This window comes from Cygnus atratus, chromosome 5 (genome assembly GCF_013377495.2).
Source record: "Cygnus atratus isolate AKBS03 ecotype Queensland, Australia chromosome 5, CAtr_DNAZoo_HiC_assembly, whole genome shotgun sequence".
NCBI lineage: Eukaryota > Metazoa > Chordata > Aves > Anseriformes > Anatidae > Cygnus > Cygnus atratus.
Genome location: NC_066366.1, coordinates 49,687,260 through 49,701,791, shown reverse-complemented (window position 1 = coordinate 49,701,791; position 14,532 = coordinate 49,687,260). Strand labels below are relative to the sequence as shown.

Below are 14,532 nucleotides of genomic sequence, written 5' to 3'. Positions count from 1 at the left end.
TCTGTTCTTTGGGATAAATACCAGAAAGACATATCTGAGTTTAGATTAATAATCTAATTAGGTATCCTCAGACATAGGCCTGGCTCCAGTAGACTCTTCTTTTGCTTAGAAATTATTTTTCACCAGAATAAGCCATAAGAATAACAAAAATAAAATAAGAATCTGACTCATATTTCAGTTGAGAGGTGGCCTGGCACTCTTCTTACCAGAGCTGTAATCATTACTCAGAAAGGAAAAGAAAGCCTTAGGGTTATGGGCTATGTCAATCCAGTCTTTGTCTTAGTTTAAGCAGTAACCATGACTCTCCACTTCTCTTTAAACAGAAGACCCATTAATGGACTTTTGCAAATAGATGACAGATTTTCTCCTAATGCTGTCTGTATCAGAAAGAGCAATCCTGATGCTGGGTCTGTTGGAGAATAGATATGCTGTTTTGCTGTGTGAAGGATTTCTCAGTCAATCATTTGCAGGTAGATTAGGGTTCCCTTGTACTGCAACAAGATGCAAAAAAAGCACCAAAATTCCCTGAATAATCTGGTTGAGTATATTTAGCATTCAACAGTGAATTCATTGTACTGCTACAGACATTATACAGCACTAAACATAGAAGTAAAAAAAAAAAAAAAAAAACATTGCCAAAGAGAAATGTCATTTATTTCAGACATTTTCTTTTAAGAACAATAACAAAAAACAGCAGCAGCAGCTGAAAGAACTTCTACTGGTTTCCTGCAAGCTTTCTATATTTTTTGCACAAAGGAGTTTGGGTTAAACAAGATATTAATTTATATGTGAAAAACAGCTGACAAACTCCATTCCATTTCTAATGAACAATTAGGCCTTGTTTAGTTTATCTTTCTCGTCATTTGACTACCAGGTCCAAGGATCCTTCCTCAAGTCGCAATGCAGTCAAGAGAGGATAGGGAAAACAGCTCAAAACAAGCATTTCTTTCATTTCCAGTCCAATTCACTGTCATTTATGTTGGCTGCTACTACAAATACTCCAAGGTGTTAAAATGTTACTGTCAAGAGATTCAATGCCAGCCATGTGTAAAGAAAATAGGAAACAAAAGTATTCCCACACTGCAAAAACATGAGGAATGGGCAATGCATCTTCCTAACGTTGTCTGATGAGATACAGATGGAGCATAATGTTCAGGTGGGAATGTCTGTGGAATGAAGTGAATTACCTATATAATAATTTATCTGTATGATATCTCTATTCATAATCAGAGTTGTATAAGTATATATTCCTAGCAATGTATTATATGTAACTTTAAATCCTTCTGGTCAGTAATTAGCAGACCAGATATTCACAAATACATAAATTGGAACCACGAGATTTACACTGATTTACAGTAGCTGAAGGTCTGGCTGAAAATAGGAGTCATCTAATCAAAACAGGTCAGATACAGTGAACCTTAGGGACTGACTGAACAAACAAGTCCTAATGAGACTAACATAATTTAAAGTCAGTGAAAATCCTGAAGATGTACGCTGATGAAATATGAGCACAAGAACAGTACTGGGAATCAAAATGCTGGGTGAAGAACCTGTTCCTATGGAAACCCATGGAAGAGCAGCAGGTACATGATGGCCTTCATTGGCTAGGACAAACCAAGGAGACAGACTTTTTGTGCCCATTATCATCCAGGAAGGCTATGCAGGATTGGGATGATCTGGTTAAAATTCTCATTCTTTGTAAAGTGGGCTAAAGTTACTCTCATCTTAGCATTGATGTCACCAATCACCCTGATAGCACCATATAATCTGGAATCAATGTGGGTGTCAAATGTACATTCCTAGGAACTCCTTTGTTAGACAGCCCACAACTGATCTATCATTAAAATGAAGTTCTCCTAGCTCTTTTGTTATTTTGAACATTTTGACTGAATCTCTGTATTCTCTATGCTCTGTCTGCACACAATCTTGTATAGAGGCTAACATGTTCGTGGATAAGGGACTGTCTTGGAAATGAAAACCATTTCCATTTGGTGCTATATTAACTCTGGTACAGTTTTATGGATTCAAAAGCAGACAATTTGAATGAATATTGTAGAGGCCTTACGTGGTAAAGAGGTAAGCAAAGCCTTCCATTCCATTAATGACACCAAAGAAAATTAAAATAATTAATACACCTTAAGCACTGTGGTAATTTGAGAAACCTGCTAGTAAAAACAAATATATATCTAAGTGGTTACTGTGGTATTCAAATTCAAGAGGCTGTTGAATGTTTCAGACCACACACTACTGAGAGTTGCCAATTTGCACAGGCAACGGAAGGAGTAATCATCATGCCTCCAGTAGGCATCCATGGCAGGTGGTCTCAACACAACCCCTGTTCTTTACCATTGATTGAACAAAAACAGAAGCTGGCTGCTTTGGATAGCAGGAAATATGGCTTACTTCATTAGCCTCTGAAATATTATATACAACATTTACAGCCACATTGGATCCTGTTGTGGAAGGTATGAATGCATCCCAAAGTCGATGTAGCATATGGGAACAGTGCTAGGAGGAAAGTCCAGGCAATTATCATTTTACCTTTACTTCCAGCATGTAAGAGAAAGTTTTCTTTACTGACTCTTATCAGGTGATTGACAGAATGTTAAGGACAAGTGTTTACCAGTTAAATTCTACTGCGAAGACTGAAGCAGTATGTTTGCATTCCCAAATGAGGAATTCAGGATTGACTAGACTATGAAAATTAAGCTTCCCTGTCACCTTCACCATAGGACTGAGCTGTGCAAAATAATGGAGCAGTGCAAAAAAGTTACTTTATACTGCAATCTAGGAAAAGTCAGCTCAAGTTAAACACTGATGCACATGTAATCAAGCTGTATCACTACAGCTTAAGACAGAACGAGGTAGGTGGTTAAGTTATTTGAATTTGATGGTCTTGGCTGGGAACGAAAATAGAAGTCTAAGAAAAAAAAACAAGCAAGCAAGCAAACTGTGGGAGTCTTAACAGTATGCACCTATGGTTACAAATGTAACTAGATTCACATTTTAAAAAGTGTTTCCCCTGACATTGCTGGTACTTCCTGCAACCATGTTGGACTTGAAAATTCTTTTTGCTGAATTTTAGCTAAGAGAGAATCTATGTGAGAATAGCATGAGGCAGATCTCCTGTACCTGCACCAACAGCAAGAGATTCATGTCTGGTAAGGGTGACTTTAACTTCAGTGCCTGTAGCAACTCCAATATGACACTGCGTGTCAAGTAGAATTTGTCCCTTTCCTACAAAAGAAAAACACAGAATTATGAATGTCATGAAGTTCACTGACACCCACTAGTAAACCATAACAATAGTTTTTATCTAAATTCAAAGATGAAGTAATAGAAATGTACTTTTTGCTCCTATCTTACAAAAAGGCTGACATCATTCATCATTTATGCAATTCTACGAATCAGGTGGAATGGACATAAACAAGAATATGTGTATGATTTTTGCTCGACTTTTTTTTATTTCACAAGAAACAGACAGACAGTTATACAGCCCAGGCATGCACGGTAGATCACACTGCATAGTTACATATAAAGAGAGAAGGAAAAGCAGCAAGGATTGACATACGAGAACAAAACCGGCAATAGTATTTAGCATTACTCTTTCATTAAACCTGCTAAAAAAGGTCTAGATTTTACCATGTATTTTACAGTTGTCATTCCCCTTAAAATAAGGTTGTCTGCAGCAAGCAGTACTTTTCCACTTACACAATAAAATCTATCTTGGCTACAGCTGCTACAACAGAAACATTTTAAAACACATGGGGGAAAATCAGCCAATGGAGATTAGACCACAGAAGCCTAAGAGCAGAGTTGTAGAGCTGAAACAGCAAGGAGGTGCAAGAGATAAGAGGAGCCTGTTACACATCATACTTTGACGTTCTGACTTTAAAAGATAAGATAAAAATGTGGAACAAATGCATAGCCTGCTACTGACCGTAGCAACTCAAACATTTTGATCAGCTGACAGACTTACACCGAGCTCTCTTTCAAATGACCATTAGAGAAGAAAAAAATGTCTAATAAAGAGAGCGTATCCAAAATGAGATAAAGATTTAAAGCTTAGCATCTTTTATCTTGTAAATCCCATGCATTTGTCTCCTCACTTGAATAAGTTAAATGCCTGTAACTTTTCTCTTAATCAGGGCCTCAGTTCCTGCAAAATGGAGTAATGCCGGCCTTTTCCTCTAGGAAGTCGTGCAAGGTTTAATTAGTGAGGGTCAGTTTGAAGTCCTTCTCCAGCTGCACACAATAACAAGCTGAACTAAAAGGGAAGGAGTTGGAGGAGGTGGGTGGCTGGAAGTAAGACTGAGCTTTGGTTGCTGTAGACCTAAGTTCCTCAGAAAGTTGATGTCACCACATTTTATCTGGGTAGCACACAGCCAAACAAAGCTTACAGGAACACTGAGTGCCTCCCACAGCATCCACATGCCTTTTAATGAAAGCAGGTTTTAAATATCAGCCTTTGGTTTGGAAGAAGGCACCAAAACAGCAGAATGGCATGTCTGTCATGGAGATTACGATGCCAGTCTGTGATTCAAAAGACCTGACTTCAAGCTCCTGTTTTGCCCAACACAAGCAGAATTTTGATCTTCAATTATATTGACTGTGGTCAGGTAACACATAAGCTGATGGAACGACCCCACACTGCGGTGGTGCTTCTCTGAACACGCTGCAGCAGTCAAGGCTGCTGAACTTAACTGAAAGCTAAGGCTCCAAGGTATTTAAAAAAAGAAAAAAAATTCCTTTACAGCAGCAGCAAACGCTGGATCAGTGCAGCTGTATTATGAAACAATGTCTTGAGGGGACAAGTACTCAAGTCACAAATCCCACATGCATGAATGGTGCTCTGATCTTATTATGTCCCCAGTAGCTCATCGCCAACAAGGCCATAGGCAGATGCCACAAGAAGAAGAAAAACAGGGCAAGCATGTATAATTCCCGCTATCACTCTCATAGCCAGTAACTAATTTTTGCTCAGGAAACTTTTGAGGTCAGTGTCATTTCTGTATAATCCTTAACTCTCAGTGGACTTCTCTTCCACATGTGTCCACTGACCTCTTGCACCATGTCAACTTTTAGCACCAATTATTTGGCAAGGGGTCATTGTTTGAAAAGCCACTTCCTTTTACTTGCTTTGACATTGGTTCCTACTAACTTAGTATGTTCTTGTACTGGGCAGGCATGAAACTACCCACCCCTGCCTGGGTCAGTTGTGACCTTACAGACCTCTGTCACATTCCCATCGGTTGTTGCTTTTTCAGATTGAAGAGCCCTGACTTAGTTGTTTTTTATAGGGAGTTTACTCCATGGTTTGATCAGTCTTGTGTCCCTTATCTGAACTTTCTCCAGTTTTACTACATCCTTTCTGGGCATGGGGAACCAGAATGGTGCACAGTACTCAAGGTGCAAGGGGACCCTGATGACCTGCTAGAACATATATTCCCCAGCAAGAGTGACCCTTCCTACTGTCACATGCCTTCACAGTCCTGAGTCACACAACACAATGCCTTGCCCAGACGGTTGACAACTGCATCACCCAAAACAATGGACAGAATTTCCTATCAGTAATCCAGTACAGCAGCCTGCACATACTGGAAAAGAGGTAAAAATCTTGTCAAAAGAGATCAGCCATTTCACAGGCTAACAGCTGTACTACACAGGATGCAATTGGGCCATCATAAATTGCTTTGTCAAAACACTGGGGAGGAAACAGAGACTTCACGAATCCCAGCTTTCCTTGTCTGTAAGGATAATACAACAGTAAGCAGACTTCTCAAACTACTCTTATCTCACTGTCTAAATTCCCAATGTTTGTTCAGCACAGGCACTGCACAGACAGATTAAGGAAAATCAAGCAAAATGTTTTTCAACATCTGACCTCTTGCTTCCTGCACTGTAAATTGGGAGTGATGACACTGCAGCCATGACCCAGAGTACCCCTCCTACTGATGTCTCCTCATTCTTATCATTCTGATGGTGATAAGTATGCATAAACTACGCTTTTACATACTTTAAGAACTCTATATTCTGCCACAGCTCGGTAAAGTGGCATTAGTTCCATGAGAACAAGGCCCAGAGGAATCATGTGTGTAAACCATTTAGGACCTTAAGAGACTTGAGAGGAAAACTGATAAGATAATAACAATCCACAAAAGAGATGATACTCTCAACTGCGAGTTCCAAAGGCACTGAAAAAATCACATTGCTGACCTGGAACAGAAACTCAGACAAGGAAATATCTGATTGATGTGAGTCTTCAGGCTCACCGACAAGAGATATTCCTGCCATAGGGTGTTAGGAAAATGTTGGTAATAAAAATAAAATAAAGAACGAAAGATTTGGAGTGGTCGAGCAGCATTGACTTCTATAAAGTACATATTAGAGTGGCTTGTTGTTTGAAAAGAAAAAAGATTCCTTCATAGCATATCTGAAAGTTGTATCATTTGTGACGTGGCATCTGGTTCAAGTCAGTACCTTCAAAGGTACAAAACAAATAATTAAATCTGAATAGTTTCAGTGTTCACAAATGATATTCCTTCTGGAATTCACTTCTACAAGGTATTCTATCACAAACAGCATTGTTTGGTTATAGTGATTTCCACTGTAGAGAAGCACAAATAGCTCAACTAGCCTGTTCTTTCTAACAGCAGTCATTAATTTGATATTTTTAATGCAAAGCCATGGCAAGCTTTCAGCAATAACAAGGATAATGTAGTGTGGAGTTCCACTAAATTAAGCATTTTGTGGATATAAATTGCAGGAGAACATTCACTAATGATTCCATTTCTGGGTCACCAGGTTGCATTAAACTAAATCAAGAAGGAGTTTTTACCAAGTGCTATAATCCAAGTTTCCTGTGTGCAATTAAGTACTCAATACAGTTATAGAATATTGAACGAGGAAGCATTCAAGAAAAATGTTTTGTGTTTTTTCGTAATACCATGTTTTAATAAAATTTTCTTAAAATAACTGGAGCTGTGGAGTTTGACGGGAGTGAAACATTTCCTGTATTTCAAAATTTGCTTTAGAAGGCATACATGAAACAGTCTTATTAGATCTCAAATGCAATAGCTGCTTCAGTTCTAAACAGAGCTTTTTTTCATTTCAGTGAACACCCTTCCCTCATTCTAAGTTAACATTTTTCTCACTTTACTACGCCTTGCCCAAAGCCTGAACTATAGATTTAATTCAAATTACTTCCAATAGCTGGACAGTCTCTTCTGTATTCAGCAATTTTTTTTTCTTTCATAAACTCTTATCTTTCAAATAAGACAAAAAAGGGAATATTTGCTTACTGTAGTTAAACTTGCAGTTTCTATTTATTGCTTCAAACCATTACACCCAGTGAAAGATTTTTGTGTTGTGGTGCAGGTTTTCTTTGAGAGTGTCATTGTTTTTTTTCTTCACTGTCTGTCCAGTGATACTTTAAGCCTTACTGACTGAAGTGATGCATGTTCCATTTGTACAATACCGACATAGAAAATCATGTAGCTACATATGAAAGAATGTTTCATGATGATCAATTACTGTTGTACCTTAATCTACATAATGGAGCATACAAGGCCCTAGTAAAAGGTTTGATTGTTTTCTGTGGGTTCTTTAGTTGTTAACTTCTCACCAACTGCTACAAAAATGAACTTGACTAATAATCGAGTGTTCTTTGTATATCGTAGATATACAGACAAGAATCTTTTTAAAGATTCTAAGAATCTTCTTTTAAAGAAACCTTTTTAAAGGTAGACAAGTCCTGTTTTCTTTTCTACACAGTTAATAGCCATGCACATCAAAATGAGATACCTAATACAGAATAAAACAGGATCTAAGCTGTGAAACTCCTAACTTGGAGTCTTTCACTTTAATCAGCAATCTGTTGCCTCCCCTCATAGCTTTGCTCTGAAGTGGCACTACCAGGAACATTTAAGTTTTTACTGCTGCACAAGTTACGTGGCTAAATCTGTGCACTAGGAAAGATATGAGTACACAGACATTTTAAATCATGAATGAATACCAATCACCATCTCAACAAGAGAAAAATTTTCAAAAATCATGACATCATACTTTTTTTTTTTTTCTGAGCAATGTTTTCAGCAGGTTCCCTTTATCACTAACTACAGTGGGAATGTGAAACTCAATATTAATAGGCACTGAATCATCATTCACTACTTGATTAGCCAAACTACATTAAAACTGTTGACATGTCTGAGACTTGACACTGATTTCATCTTTACTTACAAACATCCTACTTGAGGGAAGTAGGACTTTGTCTGTCCTATTTTCAGTGGTCTCTAATGGAAGATATAGTCTCGTTACCTTAGTGAAGGCTCGGTAGCACAAACCACACAGTTCCACCAGGTAGGCCAGAGTGAAGACAGCATTCTGAATTACAAAGCTTAGTAATTTTGAAAAAGGTTCCAGAAGACTCTGCAATGACATGATTTAGGGAAATCAATAACTGGTTGCTCAGCAAAACAAAAAACATTCCAACTTGGAAATGTCTGAATGGAACAGCATCATTATTTTTAGCTCAAAGGCTATTTTGCTGTGATTTACACTGTTTCAGTCAAATTGCTGTTCCATCTAGCATTTGCCTTCATTCTTGTACAACAAATTAGAAGCAACAAATCAGAAAATAGTTTCATCTCTGACACAATGCTATGAGACATCAGAGACTCTATGGTATTTATGCAGGAAAACCTCACTGACCTCGGTGGAATTGTACTAGTGAGCGGACTGCAGAATCAGGAAGTTCATTACTATTTTTTTCTAACCCCCCCCTTTTTTTTTTTAAGAGGAGAACATCAAATCTTTAAGATATACACTCACACCCACACAGGAATGTAATACCACCCACTCTTTACTGTAACCTAGATTCCAAAGCTCTTACTGTTATCCAAAGAGTATCAGACTGAACAATTTTATGCTTATATATAATATTTTCCTAGCTAGAGGATCAGAACACATTTGCAGAATAATGCAGGCTGGCTAAACATGAGGCAAGAGAGTTGCATCTTCTTGGAACTTACCCTGGTGGCACTAGTGGTAGGTATCTTCAACAAGCAAATCATTATTCTTAAACTAGAATCTAAAGAACACTGTGAACAAATTTGAAGAAAAAAAAAGTTAGTACCTTTCTGTGCATATCTCTTGCTTTTAGTGCTGGCAGCTATTAATAAGGTATAGGTGAAGTCTGAAAAATGATCCCTGGTGACTGATCTTTACTTACTTTGCCTAAACTGACTTAATCCGGAACACACAATCATACCCCCTTAATGGTAACATACCACAGCATGGACCTTGAAATGAGAAAATTTCACAAAAGGGCTAGTTTAGAAAAGTTACATTTTCCTTCCTATGACAAACATCTCCTAGAAATACATTCTCACTGTAATGAAAATTGATTTAAAAACTGAGTGGGTTAGCAAGAGGTATGTACCATCTACCTCATTTCTGTGGTTGTCCTGGGCTATGACATTTCCCCATGCCTCAAGACAAAGCTGCAACTCAGAGCCCATGACATCAGAATGTGCCTTTGCAAAAATCTGCTCCAGAGGCCCCTCTAAAGATGTTCTCTGTGGTGTAATTTATTTTACTTCTGTGTACATCACACTGTTTGCAGCAGTGAATGGGACTTTCCAGGATCTATCCATTGTCTTGACTTGCCTCAGCTGCAAACATCTAAAACAGTAAAGAGTCATTAATGACCCCTGAGGAAGGAACAGGAGAAGGAAAGTTCAGAAGCATGAGATTGTTTTACTTATATCACTAATGATACCTCCCATGAATAACAGGGAAATCATAGTAAACACTCCATCTAAATGTTCTGTGAATGACAGATACGCAGATGGAACTATTAAGATTCAGTTTGTTGATTTTCATTTGTTTTACATTAGGCAAAATGCAACAGATTGGAGTGGCTACTACCCAAAAAGAGAATGGTAATTGCCTATTTGGCTGAGTAAGTGCTGCTGGATAGTGCCTCAATTTACCTACACCTGAAGACATTTCAAGATCTGACTACTGCTTAACAGACAGTGACAAGGAATTTAATATGTTTCATATAGTTTGGGAGTAACACCCAATTTAAATACAACATTATAAGATACAAAGGTAGATTTTTGATCTCTCAGTTCATACTGAGCAATACATCTTTGCCCAAAGACACATTGTGGGAAATTCACATTGTGGGAAATGAAGTCAGAATAAGGGTATGAGAATCCCTTGTTTACTGGAAAGACTTAGAAAAGTTTTTACTGTTTACTTAAAAAACATCTGGAAATGTACACAGCAGGGGTTAAGACTTCTCTGTATGTCCTCTGAGCACTCAGAAATCAGAGTCCAAAGCTTCCAGATTCAGTTTCCATATTCTCATTACAGCTGGAACTATAACCTGGACAGTCAAACACCTTAGGCCCAGTTACTACTGGGACTATTCCCAGTAGTCTCACATTCCTCTCTGCCTATTGTGTACTTTTAGCAAATTAATTAGGTGGTGATGCTCTTCTTATGAGTTTTATATAGTTTTAACAGTTAAAGCCAGATGGATTTTTACTGCCAAAATGCTGATTCTCTCAGCACAGTAACCTGTTCTGACAAAGGTAGGGTATGGAAGGCGTAGATGGAAAAAAATCAACAAAGAGTGGAAGAATAATCTCTAGTCAGAGTCGTTATTCTTACACATGGAAAATATAACTAAAGGGATGGATCAGGTATACAAGTCCATTCCTCTGGAAACATTAATTGAATAGTTAGAAAATGTTCACAACTACTTGTACTCTGGCTCTCATTTCTCATCCACAGCTTTCCTACTGTTTCTGAACATCCTGACCAACGGTAATATAGCTCTTTTCAGATGTCTATGTATCATACCTTAAGTGGCAAAACACAAGGGAGTTTGGTAAGGAAGGTCTGAAATTGATTGCTAATTGTAGTCCACAGGTTGCTGGGTGAATCCATCGGCAAGGCTTCCATAAAGGTAGCAATATTTTCTAAACAGCGTAGCATCGCACCCCCTGCTGGTAAGTTCTTTTTGTTGTTTAAACCCTGGGAAACAAATAAGAATCATAAACAAAGGTACACTTGCAGACATGGCCTTTTAAACGATAATTGGAAATACTGAGGTTAATTTGGTCAGACCAAATACTACTCACCTCTTCCATAATACTAATAAAATTTTGTGCAGAGAATTTAAACTGTGTATGTGACAGTTTAGTTCAGTTCCTAAAGTACTGACCAAAAAATGTCAATGTCAAAAGTATAAAATGCAGAACTTTGAGCCAAATTTTTTTAAGTGAAGTCCTAACTCACATCCTGCTTACATTGCCATGGCAGTAAAAAGAAAGCAGAACTTGCATTAACCAGTAGCTTGTCCATATTTTCCTCTAGCTACTACTAAGTAAGATGAATTCACTAACATTCAGTAGACTGAGTACAATTTTTTTGCCTTGTGTACTAGGGACAGGCCTGGAAAGATGTGAACAGTTTTAAAGTGCTGCCAAAATCTTTGAATGAAGCAACCACAATGTTCTTGGAAGAGCAGGAGGATGCATGGAAGTGACTAGTACCAGCGGGAAGATAAAAGTTACAAAAATGTAAGCCAAGAGCACAGAAGACAGTCAGTGAAAGGCAGGCAATAGATCTTTGGACTACTTAGAGAAACTGCCATCAGATACAAGGGAGAGAACAAACCTAGGAGCAGAAATATCTCTGAAAACCAGAAAAAGTGATGGGAAAGGGATGGTTTATCCTGCCAATGAGCAGGACTGCTCCGGGAGCTGTCTGAGTCTGAAGAAAAAGAAATGCTATCAGTAAGAGCAAAACCCAGAAGAAAAATGGTGAGGACAGCCAAATCTTGCTTGCAGGGACAACAGAAGAAAAATTCACATTGCTTTTGGTGATATAAGTCTAAACTCTTAATGAACGAGGAGAGATGACTCCATATGCCTGATAATGCTAATAAAGCTATCAACATTAATAGAGCTGATTGCCAACATACCTCTAACAGCTGGCTCAGAGCAGCGATAGAACTCAGCTCACTGAAGTCCATAAGAGATGTGGCCAAGGTCCGTAAAAAACTTCCATCTGAAATTGAAATGCCATTTTTGTGTTGAGTGTAAATACAGGGATATTTGAAGGAATCAGAAATGCACTCAGGCACTGCACTTCACCTTTAATATTGCTCTGGAAGAGCTGGGGGAAGATGCCATTCGGAGCCAGCTGATGGAACACACAGCGGAGGAATTGCTTGGCCACACCTGCAGCATTTCCAGGGATCATCATGCTGAAATGAAAGGGAAAAAAAGGAAGAAGAGAGAAATTGCCTTGTAGGTGAAACATTTCTCAAAGCTGACTATATGGTGGTAATAAAGAAGATTCTTTTTAATTACAGAAGTGTTCAGTTATGAGACAGTCAGAACTTTCCTGATTCAAAAAAAAGTTTATTGCTTCAGCTCAACTATTCAGAGGTGAAAAAATTATGTACGCATACCTAAAGTATTTGCCTCAATAAATAGTTGCATTTTTCCTTATTGTCCACATATTTTTGCTTGTGAATTGTCAGGGTTTGAAATACGATTCTGCTCTCACCTTGTGGATTTCAGTGATACAAAATGAGGTTCTTGGATTTACCATAAAACACATGAAAAACAGGTAAACATACACATTACAGTATTAATTCGCCTCTTGCAGTTTCCTTCAAGAGCTGAAGTACTTCATAATCTCTCACAAATGGAGTGGTTTCATTTAAAAAGGTAAAGTATTATCTATTTACTCATTAACTGCACTTCTTAGCACTTTTTGCAGCTTCTCAAAATGAATTTATCCTATTCAACATCTGATTTAAGTAAAGAGACATCACTAGCAGGGGTTGTCCATGGCCAAGGATGACTCACTTCACTGAATGTATGGAGACAGTTTATCACAACAAATACTGAACATGGAACAAGCCAGAAAGACCTGCAGTGAAACTGGAAGCTAGGAGGCATCTTTAAATTAATCTGAATCTGAGGGTTTTCACAGTCAGTACATATGAATACAGGTTCCTATTCATCTTCAGAAGGCAAGAGATATTTGAAACAACTGAAAAAGGGCAGGTTTTTCCTTTACTTATAAACTTTTTTTTAAAAAAGGTTAAATTTGATTTCATGACAAGGACAATGTCCTCTTCTCGCAGATAACTAGTGATAGGACCAGAGGGAATGGCCTCAAGTTGTGCCAGGGGAGGTTTAGGTTGGAAATTAGGAGAAATTTCTTCTCAGAAAGAGTAGCCAGGCATTGGAACGGGTTGCCCAGGGAGGTGGTGGAGTCACCGTCCCTGGGGGTGTTTAAGGGAGGGTTGGACCTGGTGCTTAGGGACATGGTTTAGTGGGTGATGTCGGTGGTAAGGGGATGGTTGGACCAGATGATCTTGGAGGTCTTTTCCAACCTTAATGATTCTATGATTCTACATTTTAGATTAACTGTTTGATTTTGGCCAAGGTATCCTTTGTTACCATACCTTTCTGCTTGATTAGAGAAACTGGTACTTGATGCCAACCTGGAATTAAAAAAAAAAAAAAAGTAATAATAATTGAAGATCATATGCTTTTTTGTGTTCCATTTTAAAATAAGCCAATAGAATACCTATATAAGAATAAAAAATAAAATAAACAGAAGTTTAAAAGAAAATTTAAAACATCACCAGAAAGATCTCCTGAAGTGCTCTTAAATGCAGGCATATCATGTTGGAACAACACAGAAACTCTATTCAGTCTTACAATGTCACAAACACTTACCAGCCCCAAAGACAATTCTACTTGCCTCCCTGTACCAGCATGATGATAATGAAGTAAAACTATTGTCACATGCACATCTAGAATAATTACTAATCCAGAGGGATGTGGAGAAAAAAGTTTGCCAGAAGCTGCCTACTGACTGAATTGTTTCTGATTAACAGCAACATAGACTGAGGCAAAATTCTCCACTTCGCAGTCTGAAGTGAGGCTTCTAATTTCAGATTTTGGCACCTGAATAAATGGCCTAATTTCAGAAACAGTAAGTACCTAGGCACTCTTACAAAGTTCGATGAGATATAGTGGATTCTCAAAAATCAGGTCATTTAATTCAGTACTTGAATATAGACTTGGAAGCCCAAAATGAGCATCCAATTATGAAAATACTGAACACAATCTTAAAGCAAATCACGCACTTCTCCAGCCTGTCCAGGTCTCGCTGAATGACAGCACAACCTTCTGGCGTGTCAGCCACTCCTCCCAGCTTTGTATCATCACAAAGTTGATGTATCTGAACTAAAATTTCATAGAGGCAGGCTAATTTACATCAGCTGATGATCTGGCCTTCAAAGTTCATCTTTGATTCAAGATCCTTTTAGGTTGGATTTAGGTATTGCTCAATCCTCTGTCAACCTCAGTTCAGAAGACAGTCACTACTCTAGTTTCCTCTCTAGTCACTACTGCAAAATCCGAAAATGATCCTAAAGCAGCTCAGTCAAGTGCATCAGTGTAAAGGAAAAGGGATGGTGATTTCTATTAA

The 14,532-nt window shown here is 38.1% G+C and overlaps 1 protein-coding gene across 2 annotated transcripts in view; it reads right to left on the bottom strand.

The window, feature by feature from the left end:
- The window catches only part of UNC79 (unc-79 homolog, NALCN channel complex subunit), a 104,245-nt gene that overhangs the window by 19,611 nt on the left and 70,102 nt on the right, over positions 1 to 14,532 (bottom strand). For both annotated transcript variants that reach the window (XM_050710861.1, XM_035539447.2), the window contains 7 exons: positions 13,499 to 13,537; positions 12,171 to 12,283; positions 11,999 to 12,084; positions 10,873 to 11,046; positions 9,030 to 9,098; positions 8,317 to 8,427; positions 3,133 to 3,237 (listed from right to left, as the gene is read on the bottom strand). In XM_050710861.1, coding sequence (XP_050566818.1) covers positions 3,133 to 3,237; positions 8,317 to 8,427; positions 9,030 to 9,098; positions 10,873 to 11,046; positions 11,999 to 12,084; positions 12,171 to 12,283; positions 13,499 to 13,537 — 697 coding nt within the window. The remainder of the gene's footprint in view (positions 1 to 3,132; positions 3,238 to 8,316; positions 8,428 to 9,029; positions 9,099 to 10,872; positions 11,047 to 11,998; positions 12,085 to 12,170; positions 12,284 to 13,498; positions 13,538 to 14,532) is intronic.